At 47.6% G+C, this 22,813-nt stretch overlaps 2 protein-coding genes across 8 annotated transcripts in view; one reads left to right on the top strand and one right to left on the bottom strand.

Moving 5' to 3' along the window:
• The window catches only part of FBXO25 (F-box protein 25), a 63,317-nt gene extending 59,835 nt beyond the window's left edge, over positions 1-3,482 (top strand). For 5 of the 7 annotated variants that reach the window (XM_025463225.3, XM_049101137.1, XM_049101136.1 and 2 more), the window contains exons 10-11: positions 1,886-1,912; positions 2,482-3,482. In XM_025463225.3, coding sequence (XP_025319010.1) covers positions 1,886-1,912; positions 2,482-2,571 — 117 coding nt within the window. In that variant the 3' untranslated portion in view covers positions 2,572-3,482. The remainder of the gene's footprint in view (positions 1-1,885; positions 1,913-2,481) is intronic. The other 2 variants (XM_025463222.3, XM_025463221.3) reach the window with 1 other exon arrangement.
• Positions 3,483-12,273: 8,791 nt separating this feature from the next.
• Positions 12,274-22,813, bottom strand: part of LOC112669803 (testis development related protein) — a 41,379-nt gene continuing 30,839 nt past the window's right edge. The window contains exons 3-4 of the mRNA XM_035720290.2: positions 15,542-15,645; positions 12,274-14,653 (exon numbers count right to left, since the gene is read on the bottom strand). Coding sequence (XP_035576183.1) covers positions 14,305-14,653; positions 15,542-15,645 — 453 coding nt within the window. The 3' untranslated portion in view covers positions 12,274-14,304. The remainder of the gene's footprint in view (positions 14,654-15,541; positions 15,646-22,813) is intronic.

Below are 22,813 nucleotides of genomic sequence, written 5' to 3' on the forward strand. Positions count from 1 at the left end.
AGCTGAACCAGAGTCTCCTGACTCACGCTTGTAGTCGGAGTACCCGAGACACTGGACACCCTTCACCCTGCGACCTCCCCTTACACAGACCCGGGCTCGGTCTGTTCACGGTCGGGAGGAGAGCTCATGTCACAGTCTCCTTGACCGTGAGCATGTTTATGTTGTGAGATCACCCAGCTCGTTCGGAGGCGAGTGTGATCCGTGTGCACATCCTGCATGGGCGTCACCCCCCCCCCCCACCCGGTGCTCCTGGGGGGATGGCCATTGACTTCCGGTCACACCATCCCTGCTTATTTTTTGCTCTACGTTTACCTGTAACTTGTTACATGGATTGCATGGCAAGCTCTAGATTGTTGGAACAGAGACGAGCACTTGAGATTTTCTCTCCTCAGAGCACATGTAGATAGAGCGTGCAGTGGTGTGGAGCGTGATTCCTGCGCTACTTCAGTGGAGGCTTACTGACTACAGGGAAGGGAAGCAGCAGCACCTCTCCTATGCCCTGTGCGCGAGTGCCATGAGGGTTTATTTCTCAGTCCCTGATATCTGTTTTAGTATGACTCTCATCTCGGAATTAAAAAGACAGTACGTGTTCCATGTTTTACAGTCGTAGTTGTTTTGTAGAACATGGTTCCTTGAGGGCAGAGCGTCGGGGAGCAGGCCTGTTCCTGACTGGGTCTGACGAGTGAGTCCTCGAGCCCATCAGTCGGGGAGTGGGGCTACTGGCCGGTGCGAGGGGGCCCGTGTCACCAGTCCCAGGGTGCAGGCCCCACCACGGGAGGGGGTGGTGTGCACATCACACACAGCAGGTGCTTGTGGACATAGAGGAGTGGGGGGTGGGCGTGTCACCTGATGGGACCAGGCTGACCCACTCAATGTGGTTCCTCCTCCGGGAGTATCACTGGCACCAATGCACACCCACCATGAGGACCTCACCGTGCTGTTGGAGTCTGTGCCCAAGTGGGATCTGGTCTGGGCCTCACAGGCCCCTGGGAAGGCACCCTTCCTCTGTGGTTCCACGGCGGCTCTGTTCCTTCTCCTGCCTGCTCTGCAGCTGGATTTCTGTCCTTCTCAACTACCTGAAACTCCAGTGGGGTGGGCTGGGGACTGGACGGAAGGAAGCCAGTTAGAGGCCAGGACTCGGGGTCAAGACTGTGTTGTGTCTCTTTGTCTTGGTGCATTTGCCACCAAAGTACGTGCAGCAGCCGGTATTGACGCTGCTGGTCTGGGGTTTCTGGTAGAATCAGGATCCGTCTCAGCAGATCCGCGATGAGCAGCAGAGCCCACGTGTTGGAGCGGGTTCCTGCACCTGCTTGAGTGCTGTGCCCACAGGATGCACCAATGGCCCGCCCTGGTCTCTGTAGTGAGGCCAGCTCGCAGCAGGCGGGCGGGGTCCCACTCATCCTGACCCCAGCGGGTGGCGGGCAAGGGTGGCAGAGGCAGCAGGCTGGCGCAGACACAGCGTTGACAAAGCACAAATAAGCTGAAAGGAAAGTAAGGTGGAGAGTGGCTGCGTGACTCCTGGGCACGTGGCAAAGCAGATGCTGGGATGTGAGGGAGAGAATAAATGACTTTCCAAGATGTGTTAGAAATGTTTTCCGTACAAACTGGGGACATCAGCCTCACTTTGCGTGTGTTGCGTGAAGTTCTGAGGAGTCCGGTCAGTACTCCTCCCTGTCTCAGGGCCGTCTTCAGGATGGATGGGGGGGGAGGGACATGCTGTCTTCTGCGTGTGCTCACGGCCCAGCTCCATTACCAGCCGGTTTCATCCACACGTGGATCGTCATCATCACACCGGATGCTGCGAGCAGCCTGCTCTCTCTAACACTGGTTTTCCTTTCTCTCCCCTCCCTGCACTCCTCCCGGTTCTTTCTCCACGACCTCAAAGGACTGCCGCCTTGCTTTGTTGTTCAAGGTACCTCCTAGACCAGGCCTCGAGTCGCGTCCCCTGCATGCTCCCCCGCCGGCCGGGGCTCTCGGCACATGTGCAGCCTGCCGCGGGAACCACCCACCCGAGCAGCTCACGGGATGTCCCGTGGGCCAGGGCTTGAGGGGCAGGCCCGGCCTTAGGGGCGCGGTACATGTGTCTGTGAGATTTCAGCCACGGTGCACATGTCAGCACCTCGTGGGCCGATGCAGCGTGGCCCCCAGCTCCCTCCGGCCTGTGTTCTTTGTCAGCCTTGCAGAACGCCTATTCCATTAGTCATTTCTCCTGATAAATAGGACCCTGGTTTCCAGCTGAGTGCGAGCTCCCCGGGGGCGCCCAGCTCTTGGGGCGGGCGTCCAGGGACCAGGCGGGAACCAGAGGGACAGCGCAGAAAGGGAGCTTTGGGGCCACCTGTCTGGGGACAACCCCCGTGGCTGCCTTTGTCTTTGTAACACTGCTGCTGTGTGTCCTCCATGCGTCGTCGTGGTGGGATCTGGGTGCGTCAGGACCGCCCGCTGGCAGCCGCCCTGTGGTGACACCTCTCCCTCCTCCCGCAGGACTCGGGGCACCCCTGCACCGCCGCCGACCCTGACAGCTGCTTCATGCCAGTGTCTCCACAGCACTTCATTGACCTGTTCAAGTTCTGAAGGCGCCCCGCCCCGCCTGCTGCCGTCTCGCCATTGCTGCGCTGCAGCCAGTGAGCCAGGGGGACGCCAACACGGAGAACACTGCTCCCCTCCCCGTGTGGGCGTGGCAGGGCTGTGGTGTGGGGTTTTTTGAAAGGCAGTTGGGGAACCCAAGCAAAATCATTTCTACTTTCTAAAAATCCTCTTCGTTTAAGTTCATTAAGGTTTGCAACATTGTGTATTTATAAATATAGTTCAGTAAGATTCTGGATTCTTAGCACCACATTCTGTGTGGGACTGACACTAACAGCTAATACTGTGCTTCTTAATGTCACATCATAGTTTCCTGATTTTGTAGTAATGAGGGGCAGGGGACGGAACAATTGATCCTTGTAAATATGGGGTGCAGAATATTTATTTTTCTTAATATGTATTTTAAGTGCATTGGTTTTGTCCAAGTGAGTCTTGTTCGGATGTGGAGTGGACCTGGGCAGCAGGTGGAGCCTTGAGCTCAGTGGTCAGGCTGTGAACGGTGCGCGTGGGCTGTGGCCAACAGGTGTGGATGGCACGGCAGCCGGTGCAGCCTCCATGTCCCTATCACGGACAAAGTAATAAATCCTGTTTATCTGCTCATCTGACTTCATCCATTTTGCATCTTACTGAAAAAGTAGTGTCAGTGGTTTTGATATCATTGATTTAAACCTATTTTTAAAATAATGCATGTCTATTTTAGATTATTTTGAAAATAAAGGTGTATGAGAGAATATATACAGTCACCCATCATCACTGTTCTGCCACAAAGCACCGTTCCCCTCCCATTGGTCGTGGGAGAGCAGTGTGAGCCCATCCTCCTTCAGTTTTTTTTCTAAGTGTATTGAAATGGTTTGCAGCTTTGCGTATCTGTAAATAAAAATTCTGGATTTTCACTATCACTGTCTGTGTTGAACTGGTGCCGAGGGCCAGCGAAGTGCTTCCCGCCTGATGACCACTTCCCTGTGGACGCGGCGTGGAGCCCAGGGCCTCTGTGGGGCCAGGCGGAGCTTGTCCTGATGCCTTTGGCGTCCTGTTCATCTCTTTTCCTTTTACAACCAGCCATTTTTTCAAAAGCATTTTTGAAAACGTGGGTTTTATTGGCTACTTACCCTCATGGCCAGCAGGATGCTGATCGTTAACCAGAGTAACTGATGAGCAGCCTGTCAAGAGCCTGTCTGCAGCTGCCTGTGTCCTTGAGACTGACGAGGAGTAGAACCTGATGTGCCACACAGTCTGAGGAGGAGTCCTCTCTCCTGCACTGTTATTCTAAGTGAAGGATAAGGTGTGTTACCAACTTTTTTTTTTTTTTTTTGTTAAGTTACCTAATATATGTTCTTTGCCTGTTTTCGGTTTGTTGTATTAATTTTTTCTTAAGAGGACATTGAAGCTTGAGCTCTCATGAGCACTGCCATTGTGTCCTGGTATCTCGGCGCCGCAGGGCACGGGAGGCCCAGGTGTGCGAGGCCCAGATGTGCGTGTGAGACTGGGCTGGGGGCGGTGGTGGCTTTTCAGCATCATGGCGGCTGTCAGGCACCTACAGACAGGGTGAGGTGCAGAATTGTCATGAAATCACACACTGGAATGGTGTTTGTGAATATGGGTCTGTTGGGGGACCTCCCAGAGGTCAGAACGGGGAGAGTCAAGGACCTTGTCTCACATGCCTTCAGCCCCTAAAAGGACCCAGCTGAGGTGTCGGGTTATCCTCAACATGGGACACTCACCCCTTTGGCCCCAATAGGCACTGCCAGCCAGGAAGTCCATCTAGACGCAGCCTCCCCTCGCCCCTTTCCAGGCACAAAAAGATGTTTCTTTCCTGGTCCATGGACACGAGGACTGAGGTGGCCTTTGTGACAGCTCACCACGTACCACAGTTGACTGCTCAGGTCTCTGTACTGAGAACCAGGTCTGCTTTAGGACAACGTTTATGGATCTGACTGCATACAACTTGTGCCATAAATACCGCCCTTAGAATCCTATACAAACACCCACATAAAATGCTTCTGTGTTTTGTGCTTGTGAGCTTGCTGGGCTCCTTGACAAACTCAATCTAGTGGTAGTTGTGTCATTTCCTCATGAGTGGTTACCAGCAGCTTGTGTGTGGCGCCCTGATTGCCCGGGCTGGAACCTGCAGTGCCGAGCTTGCAGCAGAAGCAGATGTCAGGGAAGGCTTTGTCTTTTCTCTCTGTGAGGTTGGCTGTGTGGTTTTTGTAGATGCCTTTATCTGGTCGGGGCTAAACCTTCCAGTGCTACTTTTTTGAGGATTTTTTTAAATCATGAAAGAGTATTCGATTTCATCAGGTGTTTGTTTTGTTTTGTTTTGTTTTGTTTTTGCATCTATTGAGATTGTGTGGTTTCATTCTTTATCTTGCTTCTGTGGTGAATCACATTGATTGATTGTTGTTTCTTTAAGATTTTATTTTTAAGTCATCTCCACACCCAACGTGGGGCTCAAACTCACAGCCCTGACATGAAGAGTCACACACTTTGCTGACTGAGCTAGCCCAGTGCCCCACGGTTGATTTTTGTACATTGAACCATCCTTGCATTCTGGGCTCAAGTGCCACTTTGTACAGTTGTTGGTTTTGATTTGCTATTGTCATCCTGAGGCTGTCTTTAAGGAAACATTAGTCTGCGCTTTCTGGTGCTGCCTTCATCTTGTTTTGGTGTCAGGGTGAAGACGTCTTGGCAGACTTAGATGAGCTTGCCTTGGAGGTGGTCCTTCTGCTGTTTTGGGGAAGAGTTTGTGAAGGATTGGTGTTAATTCCGATTTAAACATTTGGTAGAACTCCACATGAGTCATGGTTACTAAGGAGTGGTCTCGTTCTTGAAAAATCCTTTCTCTGGGATCCCTGGGTGGCGCAGCGGTTTGGCGCCTGCCTTTGGCCCGGGGCGCGATCCTGGAGACCTGGGATCGAGTCCCACGTCGGGCTCCCTGCATGGAGCCTGCTTCTCCCTCTGCCTGTGTCTCTGCCTCTCTGTCTCCCTCTGTGTGACTATCATGAATAAATAAATAAAATCTTTAAAAAAAAAAAAATCCTTTCTCTTTCAGAGGCTAAGGCCACCCTAAGATAAATGGTCATGACATGGACTCTGCTGCTTGGCTCCATAACTACCAGCAGGAAGGGGTGTTGCCCTCTGAAAACCAGTCTCAAGAGGCAGAAGCTCTTGTGTTTATGAGATGTAACGTTACTTCCTTCATGAACTGTGTGCAGATGCATGCATGACCCCACCCTCCACCCTTCATTCCTACCTTGTGCAGCACTAGACGCTGCCCAGTGAAATGCCCAAGGGCTGGGCACAGGCACCAGGAAGGCCATTAGGACCTGCCTGCCCTGGGCGCCTATCCAGTCCCCTTACCGTCTACTGTCTCAATGGATTGGATTACCCTGGATGCAGAATATACCTGGAATCATATGATACTTGTCCTTTTGTGACCAGCTTGTTTCACTTAAAATAATGTTCTCAGGGTCCATCCATGCTGTGGCCTGTCTCAGGATTTCATGACTCTTTAGGGCTGAATAATGTTCTGTTGCATGGATAGACCAGGTTTTGATTTGTTCAGCTGTGGATAGACATTGCCTGGGCTTCCAGCTGTTGACTGCTATGAACTTGGGTGTGCACGTATCTCTTCAAGACTCTACTTTCACTTCTTCATTGCAATACGCATGAGCAGAATTGGTGGACCAGATGCTAATTCCATGCTAATCGAATTTTGAGGAACTAGTATACTATGTTCCACAGACACACCATTTTATATCCCACCAACAGTGCACAAGTGCTTGTTTCTCCACATTCTTGCCAACACTTATTTTCTGGAGTTGGTTGTTTTATACAGTGACCAGCCTAACAGGTGTGAAGTGGTGTCTCCTGGTGTTTGGATTTGCATCTCCTTGGTGATTAGTGGTCTGGAGCACCTTCTCACATGGCCATCTCTGTGTTGTATTTGGAGAGATGTCTATTCACATCCTCTGCCCATTTTTTAGTTGTGTGTTTTTGTTGTTGAGTTGCGTGAGTTCTCTGTATAGTCTAGAGATTAACTCCTTATGGGTATGAGACTGGAAGATATTTTCCCCCCATTCTGAAAGTCACCTTTTCACTGTTGTGTCCTTCATGCATGCAAGTGTTAATTTGATAGAGTCCATTTCCCTTTGTCCTGTTGGTAGCTGAACTTTTTGTCTCCTATCTAAGAGATCATTGACAAATTCAAGGTCATGAAACTTTCTCCCTGTTTTTTTTTTTCCCAGGACTTTTACAGTTTTATTTAGCTTATATGTTTAGGTCTTTGGTCCATGGAGTTAATTTTTGTGTATGGTGTAAGTTAAGGCCCAGCTTCATTCTATGATATCCAGTTATCCCAGCACCATTTGTTGAAAACACTGTTTCCCCCACTGAATGGTGTTGGCACCTTTGTCGAAAATCATAACTGTGTATGTGGTGGTTTATTTCCAGCCTCTCTGTTCTCCCATTGGTCTGTGTGTTCTTACGCTAGGACCAAACTCTTTTCATTCTTGTAGCTTCATAGTCAGTTTGGAAATGAGGATATGTGAGTCCTCCAACTTTGCTCTTTTTCAGGATTGTTTTGGCTATTTGGGGATTCCTTGAGAGTCCATGTAAATTTTAGGATTTTTTTCTATTTCTGCAAAAACCACTATGGGCTTTTGATGAGTGCATTTAATCTACAGATCACCTTGAGTGGTGTTGCCATCTTAATAATAGAAAGTCATACAGCCCATAGGCACAGGCTGTCTTTCCGTTTATCTGTGTCTACTTGCTTTAGGCCACATGCTATAGTTTTTAGTGTACAATACTTTAATCTCTGTGACTCAGTTTATTCCTACATATTTTATTCTTTGTTGCTGTTATAAATGGGATTTTCTTCATTTTCTTTTGCAATTTCTCATTGTTCACGTAAAGAAATGCAACTGTTGTTTTTATATTGAATTTTGTATCCTGCAACTTGCCTGAGCTTGTCTGTTCCATTTATGATGGTGGTTTTTGGTTTTCTTGGAATTTTTTTGGTAGAATCTTTAGGGTTTTCTACAAATAAGATCATACCATATATAAACAAATAATATGACTTCTTTACTGTTGAGATGCCTTTTCTTTTTCTTGTCTAACTGCTGTGGCAAAGACTGAGTATGATGTGTAATAGGAGTGGTGAGAGTGGACATTCAGACTGAATGAGAGTCTCATTCAGTAAGTGTAAGGTCTTTTTATCCGTTCCTTAGTAAGTGAAGGCAAATTTCTTCTATTCTGGATCAGTTATTTTTTTTTTAACCCAATGCTTTTTCTGCATCAATGGAAATGTCCATGTTCTTCCCCTCATTCTATTAATGTGTGTAATAAATTTTCGCTCGGTGGGTTTTATCCTCTCCAGTAGAGGATTGACATCTCTACTGTTATCCTAGAGCTGCCTGCTTCCTCCCACAATTCTGTCACTGTTGGCTGCAGGTATTTTTATAATTAGTTATATCCTCTTGATGGATTCTTTTTTTTTTTTTTTTTCTCTTGATGGATTCTTAACTGGTTTTTATTTAAACAACATGAAGATGATGAAATTATAGGATGTCTGGGATTGACTTTTTTTTTTAAGATTTTATTTATTTATTCATGAGCGACACACACAGAGAGGCAGAGGGAGACACAGGCAGAGAGAGAAGCAGACTCCCTGCAAGACCAATGTGGGACTCGATCCCAGGACTCCAGGATTGTGCTCTGAGCCAAAGGCAGACGCTTAACCACTGAACCACCCATGCATCCCTGGGATTGACTCTTAACATCATTGCTCAGTCAGGAGTACCTAGATAAAACAAAATTGAATCATCACTCAGGCCAGAAGGATGGGTACACACAGGAATTTATACCAAGGGCTCAGCAAACTTGTTCTGAAATATATTGGGCTTTGTGGGCCACATGCTCCCTCTTACACTTGCTCAGTTACAACACCGTAATGCAAGCAGCCTGTCCACGAGTGAGTGTGCCGTGTTCCTGTCAAACTTTATGGACACAGAGATGTGGATTTCATATACTTCCCATGTGTCATGAGATACGAGTCTTTTAAGTTTTTTCAACATTTAAAACTGTAAAAATAATTCTTGTGGGCCATGCAAAAACATGTGGTGGCCCAAATTTGGCTAGCAGGCTATAGTTTTGCCAACTCATTACTTGTAATTTTCTTTTCTATGTTTGAGATTTTGCTTTTTAAAGTACTTACTACCTGTTTTGTTTTAAGTGCAAAAGTAATATATGTTAATTGTAAAAAATCTTTCTTAAAAAGCCAACATAGAAAATTTAAAGTGCTGCCCATGATTCTACTCGAGGGATTTATTCATATTTAGATAAAATTTCCCAGTATTTTATATTATTTTTGAAGACCCCTAAACTCCCAAACGTAACAGAACTGTGAGGACATGATGCCCTCCTCAAGTGCCTAGAGTCGTGTGTCTCCTACGAGACAAGCTCTCCTCACGGGTTCCTCAGGAAAGCTGCCTTTCTTGAGCACTGCTTCTCCATGTTAAGCTTTTAAGAAACTTGTGGTGTCTCCAGCTTGCCTCCTGAAACAGTTCTGAAGTCTCCAGGGAGGAGACTTTTGAAATTTCAGTCTCCAAAGGAAAAAAAGAAACCTCATTCTCAAAACTCCAATGAGTGAATGGTGTTTCCCATCATGCCATTTGCTTCCAGACTTGTTAGCTTTATCTAAACTTTGCACTTTTTAAAATCCCGTATTTTCCTAAAACCCCAACACTCATTTTGATTTAGTAAAGGAAATTACAGTCAATAAAAGTAATCCCAGAGAGATCAATAATAATCATTTGTTTGGAAAGCCACCACTCTACCCAACCTTTATACTCAAATGATAGTAACTCACCTGCAATTCTGGAAAACCATGCAAAGACATTAATTTCTAACTACATACATTTTTCCACTCAAAGTGACAGTGAAGCTGCTGCCAGAGCACACAGGAGAGATTGTGGACCAGGAGGCAGAGGCTGTAAGGGTCTCGCAGTGTGACCGGAACCTCGGGGGGCAGGCTGGCTGGCACCAGGCAGCGAGCTGGGGTGTGCAGTCCCTGTAGGAAGCCATGGGCAGTTGAGAAACGTATGGCGTGCGGCCCGATGCTGGCGACCACCCCGGGGAGCTGTGACGGCGAGCAGCACACCTCCCAAGGCACCGGCGGGGCCGACTGGCCTTCAGCCCCTCCTCCACTGCTGTGGGGACACCTACCTAACCCGTCACTTGCTGTATTTAACATTTATGCCGTGTAGATGGCACCAGACTCAATTCATGCACCACATCCTGGTTTTGAGGAAAAAGTTAAAGGAGCTAAAGAGACATTTTCCAGCCGACTGGAAAAATCTGCATATATACGGTTATAGGGAAGCAGTAATTCTGTTGGTTGAGCTGGTGATACAGTAGCGATTCAGGGGAATAACCTCATTTTTCGAAGTGCGTGCTGATGCTGATAGCATTTAGGGTTGAGACGTCCTGACGCTTGTAGTCTACTTTTAAATGCTTAAATAAATGTACCTACATTTTGAAATAGCCCAGCCGGCTACTGAGTTAGTCACAATCAGGTTGCCCATCACAGAATGTGCTTCCTTCGTTCGTGAAGAGGGAAGAAGAAGAGCCATGGGTGGAAGTTGCCAAGATTGACCGACGAGCAGCCTTGCGTCCGTGACGCAGTGGAGGACGAACGGGGACGTGGCGCTGGCTCTGCTGCTGTGCCTGACTGCGGGACGGTGCAGGCCCGTCACGGGAAGCCCCCGAGCACCCCTGACTGTGGCTGGGGCGCAGATACCCTGCCAGGCAAGCCCTCCACTGAGAGGAGGGCGGTGCTCGGAGGCTCCAGGGCCACTGTCCAGGAACGAAGCCAGAGACCACGTGCCACCATCTCAGCGATGCAGAGGCGCCACCAACGCTTCACCTCAAAAATAAAGACATTTGGAAGAGGAAGGGTTTGACTTTAGAGTCCTGTTAACAGAAGAAGCCCCTGGGCAGCCTGCATTTTTACCTCCAAATGTAGCCTCTTTGCTTCGAGCCCTTGACGGGGGTAGTTAGCTTCGTCACGGCCACCAGCGTTCTGTGACGTGCTCCATCAGCCCATGGGGCAGACCCTCATCCGCACCTGCTGCCAGAAGTCCTTGTTGCCGCCACCGCTGCCCCCCCCGGTGCACATCTGAGCCACAGTGGGAACGAACCAGACCGTGTGCCCCAGGGGACGCAGGGAGTGAAGTGGGATTGGTTGTCAGGGCTCCCCCAGCCAACCAGAGCGATGGAGAGGGAGCCGCCAGTGCCGGATGACCAAGTGGGGGACGCCCCGAGGGACTGCAAGGCCTGCCGGAGTCCCCTGCAGAGGAGGAAGCAGATGCCCAGCACGCAGCGTGGGTGCTCCTGAAATCTGCTGCTGTGCGGCTGCCTGAAGAGTTACTCAGGGGAGCCTCGCTGGGCGTCCACGTTAAAGCTGGCCCTACAGTCACCCGAGGCTCACGGCCTCTGCGGCAACACTTCCAGCCCCTGACACCATTGGGGCGCCTCCTCCTGCCATGTCATCAGAGAGCTACTAGCAGCCTGAGGCCTGTCACCCCTCCTTTTGTCTCTCACAGCACCGTGTCCTCTCCTGTCCTCACAGAACGAAGGCTGAGCTCAGGACGGTGGGGTATCTGAGAAGGACGCATTCCCAGGACGTCTACTGCGGCCTGGCTGTTCATCCACCACTGTGTGTAGATCCTAAATTACCTGTTATGGGTGCGTGCAAGGAGCAAGCAGTGTCTGCAGGGCTCGGCTGGGGCCTGGGAGTGTGTTCATGAGGGGCGACTGTCCACCACTGTGTGGGAGGCACCCACACACAACAAATCACAAGCACCCCAAGAACTGACGTTGGGGAGCACAGATCCTGCGACCCTCCAGAGCTTGTGGTGGTAAATGGGAGCCTGAGTGGGAAGGCTTGCTGGAAGATGCTACCGGGACACAGACCACCCTCGGCCCTGTTTCTGTGAATCCCCTTGTTCTTGGGATACTGTGGCAAGGCTGAGCGGATCCTCTGGGATCCTCCAGGAGGGCGCAGCTCCAGCAAACCAATGTCCACTGGACCCAACAGGTGGGGTGTAGGGGCGAGCTTCCTGAATAGAGCCCTGCCTGCTGCTCTTTTGTTCCGGCAAAGAACTACCCACTGAGGAATCAGCATAAGAACCAGAATATGGGTAAGTAGCTGGAAGTAACTTGGGAGAAAGCTCCCTGGCCACCCACAGCCCCCGCCCCACGGTGCAGGGCCACATGGGGCCCCCCCAGGCCTCCTTGCCGATAGTACACGGACTAGCTCTCCTCCAGACAAGGCAGGCCCTGGGGGAAGACAGGAACACAGTGCCCCCCACACCTCCTTCCCACAGAGCCCCGCTGGCCCTGCATCCCTGGTTCTTGGGGTCCCTGCCTGTCTTCTCGGAGCAGGTCACTGTTCCTCAAAGACTATTTCCTAAGACATGGTGATCTTCTCGAAAGAGAAAGTACTCCCGTTGCTGGGATGCTCGCGGTTTCTTAGCCGCGGCTGAAGGGAAAGCTCCCCTGTGCCCCTGAGTCTCTTACCCAACTGTAAAACAGCCCTTAGCGCAGGCGTCCCTGGTTCCTCATGGACAGACGGACGGACAGACGGACAAAGCAGACAGGTCAAACATGCAAAAGATACGTCTTGAAAACTTATGTTGAAATTGGCCATTTATTTATGAAAAAGTCTACATGTGTTGTTTGCATTTTAAAATGAGGTTTGAGGGATCAAGAAAAGTGCCATCAGCGTTTAGTGACAAAAGTCCCCGGAAGCATTCACCCCAAAGTGGATGCCAATAACCATGCAAACTAATAACAAAAGAGGAAATGAACAATACTTTTATTTTTTTTTAAGACCTCAGCACTGAGAATGAATTCTACCTCCTTCGAAGCCAGTCACTGTCCTTTACGAAGTGAGCACAGTAGGAGGCACACGGACCACTCGCCCTTTGCACAGTGAAGTCGTGTGTTCACAGAATCAGACAAAAACCCCGTTCTCATTGACCTGTGAACAGCACAGCGTTGCTTTGGTAAATTCTATCAAGAAAAAATACTTTTCTCCCAAAGCACATCAATAAATACATTAAAAACCACAAACATACTTATTTAATCAGATTCAACAGAAGAAAAAGCTTATTTTGACATTAATCTTGGTAGATAAGAAAAATGTGATTTACAGTGCATATTCCAACTCCGATCTGGCTTTGTCTTCAGATTTTGAGAAACGATAGGAAGGAGTGTCGCCAGCCTTGCGTCACAGATTCGCACGGAGGTGAGTTACAGGCACTTAGCGTCCCCACACGCGAGTGCGGCAACGTGCGGCGGGTCTCGGGGTCCAGACTCCGCTCGGCCTGCGCCCCAGAGTCCCGGACCTGGGGTTTCCTCCCCTGCGCCTCCAGCGGCAGCGGGGCCACAGGCTACCTACTGAACCCCTTCCCTGAGGAGACAAGGCTTTCCAGCTAGTTAACTTGACCACCACCAGCATCACAAAACACAGCCTCCGGCATCTCAAGGTTCTAACAAAACGGATTAATTTAATGCCACTTAAAACAGGCCCCCCATTAAAAACTCAGTCAAGTAAGCTACTTGTTCTATTAAAAAAAAGGTGTATGGACAGATGGACGGAGGACAGACTGACGACATTACCACTGGGAGTCCCGCCAAGGGCCGGCGCTGGCTGAGCAGCACAGATGTGCCCGCGGAGCAACTGGAGGACCGCGTTGCCCACCAGAGGCGTGCAGGTGTCACTGGAGGCTTCTGTGTTTAACCCAAACCCCTACAGCTTCTCTTTCAAACCACCACTGCCTGAGACTGACGTGGGCGCCACCTGCGGACACGGCCGTCCTGCCAAGGAGATCCGAGCCCAGAGCGTGGCCTGCCCTTCCTTGGCATCCAGCCGGAGCCGCGGCAGCTTGCTCGCTTTGGAAACCAAACACCTGGACGTTATAGAAAAGAGGCACTTGCAGTATTTTATATACAGTTTTAACTCCATCAGCAAGTTAGTATTTTCCAAAAACAACTTGAGTATTAAGTAAAACTGACCCACACTTCATGGTTTTCCTTAACCTGCAATCAAAGAACATGTTTTCAGAAGAACATAAAGGTCAGGACAGGTAGGATTAAACCCTAGAAGAACCGTCCACCGTGCGCCCTGGAGACGACTCCTCCCAGGGCCAGAGATGAAGATGCTCTGCCGAGGTGGCGTTTCGTGCTTGATCAGATGTAACCCCGGCTTCCCTGGTATTTAACATGAAAAGAAGTTTAATCTGCCAGGTGAACACAATGTAACATGACCTTTGGAAGGTTGGGTTGACAGCTGGAGGTCAAGCTTCTGGCAACGCAGGAGCGCCCCGCACAGCAGCTACGGGCGAGTGTCACAGGCGCACACGGACACCACATGCAGGAGACAGGGATCCCGGTGGGGGACGGGGAGCCTGGGGAAGGACGGCACGCACAGATGCTCACACCCGCGTCTGCAGACTTCCCAGCGAGGCCGCTACCTGCTGAGGCTCTCCCGTCGGCCCACGGAGGTGAACAGACGTGGGCACACGGGGAAGACCAGGGGACTGGCAGACATACAGACATACACGGCACGATGCAGCAACCTCAGACCCTGCACAGAGACAGACAGAAAGAAGACATGGGGGTGACGCCGGGGGTCTGGGGACACGGGGTCTGTGCATGTCACTCCAGCTCCTCCCAGTTGTCCGTCAGGTGGCCTCTGCTGTGCCGTCTGATGCCCACCAGCTTCCCCGCCGACCGCAGGCTCCAGCGGGAGCTGTTCCCTGAGCTCGCCAGGCTGCTGTACTTGCTACAGCTCTTGCTGTCCTCCTCCCAGCCTGGCCGAGGAGGACGGCCGCTCGCCGCATCCCCTGGGGGATCGGCCGTCACATCTTCAAGAGCGAGTTTTGGAGGCTCCCAACCTTCAATCTCATCTGGTTTCTTAGACTGTATGTTCTGTTTTAAAACCAAATTGTCCCAAAATCCAGGCTTCTTCTCTGTCTTCAGCTCTTCTCTTAACCGTAAGTTAGTTCTGTAGGAGACAAGACAGCTGGTGTTGGTGACCCAGTGACCTCAGAGCCACGATCAGTGTCTACTTTATACACTGAACACTTTTTAAAAGTTTAAGTCACTTAGAAAGTGAACACAGATCTATAATGTAAAACTTTAATTAAAATTAGTAAAGAAGAGTTACCCGCTACATTAGTGAAACCATGAAAACCGTATTTTAAGGCACCATTCTTCACTATACGCAAGCAACTCTCACTGAATTTATCGTCTCATGTTTAAATATGCTTTTAAAAATTCCATTTATAATAAACAGCAATAGGTCAGTTTAAATATACTCAATTTTCTAAAGTCTTTTATAAAGCTCAGTAATCCTTTGCATTTTTAACTTTTTTCCCTTAATTTTCTCAAGTTAGCAAACATCTCAAGCATGGCTAGAGGCTGCCTCAAGGCCAAGTTCAGTTTCCAGTTCTTTTTTTTTTTTTTTTTTTTTTTTTTAATATTTATTCATGAGAGACACAGAGAGAGAGAGAGAGGGGCAGAGACACAGGCAGAGGGAGAAGCAGTCTCCATGCAGGGAACCCGATGCAGGACTCGATCCCGGGTCTCCAGGATCACGCCCTGGGCTGAAGGCAGGCGCCAAACCGCTGAGCCACCTGGGCTGCCCCAGTTTCCAGTTCTGAGTTCAAGAGCTCGTCTGGGAAACTTTCACTTGTCCCACGACCTCTCGAGGTGCTGTGGCTGCCCCTGTGACCTTCTCCAGGGGTACACCTCACTCTCTCATCTCCAGAGCATCAGAATCAGTGCAGGGCATTTCTGTCCACTCCCCAGGACGGAAGCCCCAACACTCATCATGCTGTGATGACGTGCCTGCCGCCTCTGAGACCTCCCACCTGAACCCACGGACACTTACCCTTTGGACTTGGGGGATTTACATCTTTCCAGCAGGTGCTGTTCATCGTCTTTGTTAAACAGAGAAGTCACTTCTTTCCAACCTCGGAAACTTGCTCCTTGAACCTAACAGAAGATTAGAAAAAGATCAACTCTGATGTAGGAAAGAAACAGGTGACCAGCCCCATGCGTCCGGCACCACCCCCCGCAGGACTCCAGGTTCCGACAGGGACTGCCCTGCACGCCGTCTTGCTCCACTGCCTGCTGAGCGGTCTTCCCACATCTCTGCTGCGGACCCAGTCCCCGCAGCTCCCAGCAGGCTCCTGCTGACCCCAGGGGACCAACTTGTGCCAGGGGCCACCCTCGGCAGCATGGCTGCTGGGCCCAGGGCCCTCTTGCCTCCCCGCATCCTTACGGAGGCACATCGGCTTGCTGGGTGTTGATGGAATCGGTCTCTATCCCATAGTCAGGCCCTCCCCTGAGGCCAAGTGCTCACAGGCTCCTTCCCTGAATTTCAAATACTTGGCAGAGACTTTTGCTGGGTGCAGGCAGCAAGGGTAATGGGTCTTCGCGGGCTGATGTTTGTCCCCACCACATCCTGCCCCCTCAGCTGCCCCAAGGACATGCACCACGTGGGCTGAGACACTGTTCATATGGACCATTCACGGGGCAGTGGACCATGAGACCACAAGCCCCAGCCATCCTCTGAGCACTCCTGACAAATGAAGGCAGCTCGGCGGGAAACAGGACAGCACATGCTGGTCAAGGGCGCAGGGGCCTGCCCAGTGGGACTCGGTGTGTGGGACAGGAGCCTTCATGGCCAAGGACGCAGGGCTGTAGTCATCAGTGCAGTGCAGACCCAAGAGCAGCAGAAGGGTCCCTGGCACACATGACAGACTACTGGCCATGAAAACCCAGGAAGTCCTACATCTGAGACAGATGGACAGAGACCACTGTGCTGTCAGAGAAAGAGCAGTGCCATCTGACCGCACCTACACGTGGAATCAAAATAGAGCCCCAATCACCAAACTCCTCCCCAGAGAACTTAGACTGGTGGTCGCAGGGGGTGTGTGGTGGGGGTTTGGAAGGTGGGTGGTCTGAAGACCAGACTGCAGCTCACAGAGGAACCAGCACTGGCAGCATAGCAGAGAATGCTCATCACAGGGACAAATGTTTCTTTGTTTTATAGTGTGTCTGAGAAGATACAGGTTAGCTGAGCGGCTTGTGGGGTCTTTTCACAGCAGACGTAAATCTGGGGCAAGTGAGTACTTAGAAGAGGCGGAAGTCCCACCAAACTACCTGGAGAAGATGCAAAATGGAAGCACAGACACAGACAAAGCAGAGGAGCCCCACAGTGAGCGCCCGTGACACTGAGGGCAGATGGAATCGTGCACAGCCGGGAGGGGGGCCCTCTTGGCACCTGACTCTGTGGTCCTGAACACCCCTCCCAAACTGAGCTCTACTGCTGCCTCCCACGCTGGTATCTTCTGTATCTGGTGCCAAGAGGGACCTGAGGGGATGTCACTTGGCCTATGACATGACTGCAATCACCCCACAGGTCCCAGCGGGCCCAGCCTGACCTCAAGGGAGCCTCCATCCCAAATGTCATTCTCAAGGACACTAGCAACCGGGGCTGTTTATGAGGACCTGAGTTCCTCCTGGGCTGGGGCCCAAGTGTGGGCTGTGTTAGGGGCATGGTGGGGGCATGTTCATCCTGTCTGGGGGCAGGACACTGTAGCAAAGGCCAGACAGGCCCAGTGCCTCCTGGAGACACTGGATTGGGGCTACAGAGTTCTTTACAGCTAAGGTTGCGTTCAGGAAGAAGGGACAGCCGAAAAAATGAGAACAAAACAATGTGTTCACTAAGAACCTGGGCTGCAGAAATGAGGAAGTGCATTTCAGCATAGAACAAGGCATCCCCCTTTAGTGCACACCTCAGCTGCACCCCACTTCACACTCCGTGAGGAAAAAGCTATGAAATCATCCATAATTGACCAAAATTCTTTCTGCTGAGGTGGCTTAGCAGAAGTACCTGTCACCAAACATATTCAGAGAGGCCAGATGACCTTTGGAGGCAGCATGAAATCTAAAACACGCCCTCAAGCACATGTTGCACTGGCCCCACAAGATTCCAAGTTCCAAGTACAATATATTGGATATCTTTGAACTATCACACAGAAAATTCAGAATAATACCTTTAACAATGCACAAGCAAAATGAAAAGAAACCAGGAAATAGCCCAGAACTGAATAATATAATCCCTGAAGAGAAAAATTCAAGGGCTTCAACAAGTGACCTGACAATTCAGAAAAAGAAATGACCCAATCCAACTAGAAGATCAAAAAGAAGAACGCATCAAGAAAGCCTATGGGAATTAACGGGGCACAGACAAAGAAATACTATCTGCATTACAGGAATTCCAGAAGAGAAAGAGAATGTATATTTAAAGCAATAATGATTCAAAGCTTCCAAACCTGGGGACAGAAATGGACGTGCAGATTCATGAGGTGCAGGGGACCTCGCACTCGTTGAACCTGAGTAGGGCTGCAGTGAGATACACTGTAGTTACATTGCCAAAGACAAAGAGAGGACTTTGGGAGCAACAAGAAAAAACAGACAAGTTACATATAAGGAACCAACCTCATATGGAATGATTTCTCACCAGAAACTTTTGGGCCAGGAGAGAATGGGATGGTGTATTCAAATTATTTACAAAGAAAACCCTGTTAACCAGGAATTCTATACCTGGCACAGCTGTCCTTGAGAAATGAGGGAGATAAATCCTTGCCTTAACAAACAAAAGTGGACAGAGCTCACCACCACTAGGCCTGCTTTCCGTGAAACACTAAAAAGGAATCTTCTAGGCAGAAATGCCAATTAACATTATAAAAACATGAGAAGGGAACATAAAACTCACTTGTAAAGGTCAATTTACCTTTGCTCGATTAGTTGCTGGATTCTATAATATGGTCATAGTACATCATTCACTTATAACTTTAAGGTTAAAAAAACAGTAAAAATGACCATAACTATAACATTCTGTATTAGATACACTATGTAAGAAATATGTAAATGGTAGCCTCAATAACCTACAATGTGAAGGAGACGGGAAGTAAAAGTGTGAGTTTAGGAACGCTACTGAAGTTGTCATTAGTTGGTTTAAAACAAGATGATGTAACTTTCAGATATTTTACTAAGTCCTCACAATAACCACAAGGGAAAAGCCTGTAGTAATTACACTAAAGAACATTATAAAAAATTAAAGCATACTGATACCAAAAGACCTCAAAATATAGAAATGGGAGGCAGGATAAAAAGCAAGGAACAATGTATCTACAAAACAGCCAGAGAACAATCAACAAAATGACAATAGTAAGTCCTTATCTACCAACAGTTAAATATTAAAAAATAAAATTCTCCAATCAAAAGACATAATAACTGAATAAATAAAAACACAAGATCCAAAGATATACTGCCTACAAGAGACTCACTTTGGTCACAAAGACACATGTAGACTGAGATTGAAGGTATGGGAAAAGATACTTGAAGCAAATTGTAACCAAAAAAAGTAGGAGTAGCTATCTTTAGATCAGCCAAAATAAACCTTAAAAATGGTAAAAAGAAAAAAAAATGGTAAAAAGAGACAGAAAAGGTCATTATATAATAAAGGGGACAATCCATCAAGAAGACATGACAATTGTGAATATGCATCCAACATAAGAGTACTTATGTGTATATATATGTATATTTTTTACTGGAGAGCTAGGTGTATTTGTCATAAATTAGGTCACGATAGAGTACCTATATATATTATGCAAAAACTAACAGCTAAAAGGAAAAAGAAACAGTAATATAATAATAGCTGGGGAATTTAATGCCTTATCCTCAATGAGGAATCATCTAGACAGAGACTCAATAAGGAGACGGGATCTGAACACTGTAGACTAATGGACCTAGCAGACATACACAGAACATTCTGACAACAGAACACACATTCTTCAAGCACATGTGGAGTGTCTTCTCTGATCACAATAGTATATAAAAAAAAAGGTATAAAACTGGGTGGCTCAGTCAGTTGGGTGTCTGCCTTCAGTTCAGGTCATGATCCTAGGGGACTGAGCCCACAATGGGCTCCCTGCTTAGTGGGTAGTTGACTACTCCCTCTCTTCCCCCTTGTGTCCTCTCTGTCTCTGTCACTATCTCTGTATCTCTCAAATAAATAAAATCTTTTAAAAAAATTAAAAATAGGGGCAACTGGGTCGCTCAGTGGTTGAGTGTCTGCCTTTGGTTCAGGTCATGATCCCGTGGTCCTGAGACTGAGTCCTGCATCAGGCTGCCCACATGGAGCCTGCTTCTCCCTCTGCTTGTGTCTCTGCCTCTTCTCTGTGTCTCTTATGAATAAATAAAATCTTTAAAACATTAAAAATAAAAAGTCACCCAGGTGTTCCCCTTCCTCAGTCGGTTGGGCATCTGCCTTTGGTAGCTCAGGTCATAATCCCAGGGATGAAGCCCCATGTCATTTCTCCCTCTCCCTGCCACTTCCTCTGCTTGAATGCTGTCAAATAAATAAATAAATAATTTAAAAAGTCTCCCAGCGACACCTGGGTGGCTCAGGTGAATGTCTGACTCTTGACTTCAGCTTGGGTCATGATCTCAGGGTAATGGGATTGAGCCCTAATAAGTTGGGTTCTGTGCTGGGTATGGAGTCTGCCTCTCTCTAAAATAAATAATATCTTTTGTAAAAAAAAAGTCTCTGAAAAACGCCCATGAATAGCTGGCTTCACCAGTGAATTTTACCGAACATTTTAAAAGAATTAACACCAATCCTTCTCAAACTGTTCCAAAAACTCAGAGGAGGAGGAGATGCTCCCAAATTCATTTTACAAGGCCAGCATTATCCTGACAGCAAAGCCAGAAAAGGACACTTCAAGAAAAGATTATGGGCCAATACCCCTGATGAATACCAATGCAAAAATTCTCAGTAACCACTAGGAAACCAAATTCAGCACATTGTAAGAATCATTCACTAGTGGGATATATATCTGGGATGTTAGGATGGTTCAAATACGTAAGCTAATAAACACAGCCCTTCATAAATGAAAGAATGCAAGAAAAAAATCATATCATCATCTCATACACGCAAAAAAAAAAAAGCATTTAACAAAATGCAACACCCATTAATGACTAAAGAAAAATTGGTATAGAAAGAATGTAGCAACATAATAAAAGTAAAAAATGATAAACCCATAGCTAACATCCTACTCAATGGTGAAAGGCTGAAAGTTTTTCCTCTGACACCAAGAACAAGAAAAGGATGCCCAGTGTCACCACTCCTAATCAACCTGGTCCTGGACAAGAAAGAGAACAGACATCAGAACTGGAAAGAAATGTATAAAACTGTCTCTATTTGCAGAATATCTGATTTTATACAGAGACGATCCTAAAGACTCCAAAAACAAACAAACAAACAAACACAAAAAAACCCAACCCTGTTAGATCTCATCAATGAATTCAGTAAATTTGCATGGTACAAAATTAACATTCAAAATTTAGTAGCCTTTCTCTACGCTAACAATGAATTTTCCAAAAAAGAAATAAAATGTTCCCATTTACAACAGCATCAAAAACAATAAAATGCTTAGGAATAAATTTAACCAAGAGGTGAAAGAGCTCTACACTGAAAACTACAAGACACTGGAGAAAGTGAAGAGGACAGAAATAAATGAAAAAGTATCCTGTGTTCATGGACTGTACCAATTAATATTGTCAAAATATCTATGCTACCCAAAGTCAACTATACTTCAGTGCAATCCCTAAAAGACCTCAATGCCATTTATTTTTTTATTTTTTACAAAAGAAGGAAAAACAATCCTAAAATTTTGTATGGAACCACAAAGGACCCCAAACAGCCAAAACCATATTGCTAAAGAAAAACAAATGTGGAAGTATCACACTCCCTGACTTCAAGCTATATTACAAAGCTTTATCAATCCAAACACCATGGTACTGGCATAACAGCAGACACACAAACAGAATCAAGAGCCCAGAAATAAACCTATCCATATACAGTCACCTACTACTTGACAAGAGGCCAAGAATAATCAATGCAGACAAGACAGTTTCCTCAGTAACTGGTGTTGAGAAAACTGGACTACCGTCTTAAGGCATTCACAAAAATTAACTAGAAATGGATTAAAGACTTAAATTTAAGAGTGGAAACCATAAAGCCCCTAGAAAAATCAGGACAAAAGCTTCTTGATGTGGGTCTTGACAATGATTTTTGGAGCGTCAACACCTAAAACACAAGCAGCAAAATTAAAAATAAACAACTGAAACTATAAAGTTTCCACACAGCGAAACAAATGATCAATAAAATGAAAAAACAGCCTACAGGATGGGAAAAAAGTATGTGCAAACCATATATCTGAAAATGTGGTAATATCCAAAATATTAAAAGAACTCTTCATTACTCAGTAATAAAAAAACAACAATCCTATTTAAAAATGGGCAAAAGATCTGAATAGGTATTTTTCCAAAGGAGATATAGGTACATGACAAGGTGCTCCACATCCCTCATCATCAGGGAGATGCAAATCAGAACCACACTGAGTCACCACCTCACACCTGTTAGAATGGCTAGAGTCAAATAGGAAACCACAGGTGTTGGTGAGGCTGTGGAGAAAGGGGAACCCAATTAACACTGTTGGTGGGAATGCAAGCCACTCTGGAGAACAGTGTGGAGGCTCCTCAAGGAGTTAAAAATGGAGCTACCATGTGATCCAGCAACCCCACTCCTGGGACTGATTCCAGGGACACAAACCCTAAGTCAAAGAAGTACCTGCACCCCCACTTTCAGGGAAGCATTATTCACAAGATCCAAGATAAGGGAACAACCTCAGTGTCCACTGACCAGAAAGAAAATGTGCTACACACACACAACAGAATATTATTTGGCCATAAACAAGAGGGGAATCCTGCCATTTGTGACATGGATGGATCTTGAAGGGATTATCTAAGTGAAATAAGTTAGAGAAAGACGAATACTCTAAGATCGCACTTGTTAGGGCAGTGAAATTGGATGGAGGGTGTCAAAAGGTACAGGCTTCCGGCGAGAAGAGAAACCAGTGCTGGGACGGAAGGCGTGGCACAAGGACCACAGCCAGCTTTGCTGCCGACACATCTGAAATGGTCAGTAGATCCTAAAAGTTCTTGTCATGAGCAGAAAAACCACGTTTCTCTACATGAGATAATGGTGTTAACCGAACGTCGTGTGGCTATTTCAAAGCACGTGTGA

The sequence above is a fragment of the Canis lupus genome, chromosome 25 (assembly GCF_003254725.2).
Source record: "Canis lupus dingo isolate Sandy chromosome 25, ASM325472v2, whole genome shotgun sequence".
NCBI lineage: Eukaryota > Metazoa > Chordata > Mammalia > Carnivora > Canidae > Canis > Canis lupus.